A 2,343-nucleotide genomic window follows, 5' to 3' on the forward strand; every position below is an offset into this window, starting at 1 on the left:
TCACATCAGTCCTAGCATGGTTATCTGTCTCTGAGCGATTATCTAATGTTGTTTCACTGCATCTCAGCCCCCGGTATGTGTGTGTCTGTGAGTGTTTCTCTCAGGACATCCTGTAGTGGTATTCTACCCTGGGATGTTACACCTCTCTCCATCTGTGTGTTCAGGTCTAGAAAATATTTAGGGCCTCGATAGGATGGTATTAAATATTATCATAATATATCAAAACCATGGTTCCATTTTAGCCCTCTCTCTTTTTCAGGGCCTCTGTTTGGTTTGGCAGAGGAGGTCTGCTTTTCACCACGTTGTTCTTTCTCTCAGTGTAATTAGTATTTTGTGGTGCTCAGAGTAAAATATGTTGGCCAGCCAAGATCAACCCTGGTCTGACTTAGAGGAGGAACAGTACAGGGTTTGTAGGCTGTAAACACCCTGGGCCTGGGCTGAGGCTGTCTGAGTGTGTGTGCGTGTGCGTGCGTATATATATGCGTAAATGTGTGTAGCCTACATTTCATACTGTGAAGAGAGAGAACCAGGCCATTTCAGCCTCTCTGTCCACATAAATCAAAGACTTAAAACTAGCAACCAGATACTCATCATAGTCACGAGTTACATATCAATGTATGGTGCACCTAGCAATGTGAGGCTGGCGTTAGTAGACCATGAAGCACCAATTGTCCTTGGTAAATTATTTTAATAGATTCTTGAGTTTGTCAAACTGGATTGAGTTGGCCCAAGTTTAGGCCTATTTCTTAAGGGGATTATCTGAAATGATGTGCTGTCCAAGACAAGTTTCTCCCACCAACTTGTGTTTCAGCCCTGGCAGTGAGAGGGGAGGACAGGGCAGGAGGAGAGGGGAGGACAGGGCAGGAGGAGAGGGGAGGACAGGGCAGGAGGAGAGAGGAGGGGAGGAGAAGAGAGGAGAAAAAAGAGGCGAGGAGGAGCGTAGAGTGTCTGGGGTTTGTTGTGTAAGCGTCTAGATGAGCAGGGTCAGAAGTCAGCACAGTACACATGGCCCTTCCCAGGAACCGTTGTGGCATGCTGTATCAATGACTACATTTCCCATGTGTCCCACAGTTACAATGAAAGCAACTATTGTAATTGTTTTTCTTCGTTTTCTTTGTTCCTGTCCTCAGGTCAACCCCAGACACGATCTACCCCCATACACCCCACCCAGCCTTGCCTAACCCAGCCCACCAGCCAGCTACGCAACGGAGCCAAGCCCCACACACACACCCCGCACTGCACACACACCGCCAACACACATGCCTCTCACCCCAATGGAGTGAGGAACGGAGGGCTCCATGATCGGCCGGCCCCCAACTCCCTACCCAGGGCGGCCTCTTCCTCCTCCTCGTGTTCCTCATCGGAGATGAAGAACCCTAAGAAGCTCCAGTCCAACCCCTCCATCACCTCTCAGAGCAGCAAGAGGAGCAAGAGCTCCTCCAAGAGCAACAGCTCCCAGATACCTATAGAGGCACAGGATGGTGAGAAGCTACCTACTTCTGTCCATCTCACTGTAGTACCCCACCTCTCCTCTCTCTCTTCCATCTCTCCCTCTTCTCAAAACACTATGCATTGTAATCAAGTACCAGGTCAAATAAATATGAATAACTCTCCTTCTCTCCCTCAGACTGTTGTGTTCACTGTATCCTGAATAACTCTCCTTCTCTCCCTCAGACTGTTGTGTTCACTGTATCCTGGCCTGTCTGTTCTGTGAGTTCCTGACTCTGTGTAACATCGTGTTGGACTGTGCCACCTGTGGTTCGTGTGCGGGGGACGACTCGGCGTGTTTCTGCTGCTGCTGTGCCTCCGAGGAGTGTGGCGACTGTGAGCTGCCGTGTGACATGGACTGTGGGATCATCGACGCGTGCTGCGAGTCTGCAGACTGCCTGGAGATCTGTATGGAGTGCTGTGGTCTCTGTTTCTCCTCCTGAGCCTTTCAAACTACACAGGGCGATAAATATATATATATATATATATATATATATATATATATATATATATATATATATATATATATATATATATATATATATATATATATATATCTCACACACTGACACAGCTCAGGCTCAGTCAGAGATACTGTATATAATGACAAGAGGGTCTTGTCTCCAACCTAACAATGGGAGTCATTGTCCCAAAGGCAGGCGGTCTGCTAATTGGTCTGCTTATCGCTTCACCTCTTCCTCTCTGGCTCAGTAGAGAGGGCAGTGGAGGGGCGGATCATTGGTCAATGTAAGGACATATCATTGGCTTTGACCAAGGTAGTGCGCTGACATTGTTCAATGTTGTGGACAATCTGTTGGAATTGACCAATCAAAGGACAGGGACTACTCTTTGGCT

At 47.7% G+C, this 2,343-nt stretch overlaps 1 protein-coding gene across 1 annotated transcript; it reads left to right on the forward strand.

The window, feature by feature from the left end:
* Positions 1–1,107: 1,107 nt before the first annotated feature.
* mdfi (MyoD family inhibitor) lies at positions 1,108–1,971 on the forward strand. The gene is made up of 2 exons (XM_036984489.1): positions 1,108–1,481; positions 1,675–1,971. Exons 1-2 carry the CDS (start codon positions 1,367–1,369, stop codon positions 1,929–1,931), a joined length of 372 nt encoding a protein of 123 aa, XP_036840384.1. The 5' UTR covers positions 1,108–1,366; the 3' UTR covers positions 1,932–1,971.
* Positions 1,972–2,343: the final 372 nt, after the last annotated feature.

Source organism: Oncorhynchus mykiss, chromosome 7, assembly GCF_013265735.2.
Source record: "Oncorhynchus mykiss isolate Arlee chromosome 7, USDA_OmykA_1.1, whole genome shotgun sequence".
Lineage (NCBI taxonomy): Eukaryota > Metazoa > Chordata > Actinopteri > Salmoniformes > Salmonidae > Oncorhynchus > Oncorhynchus mykiss.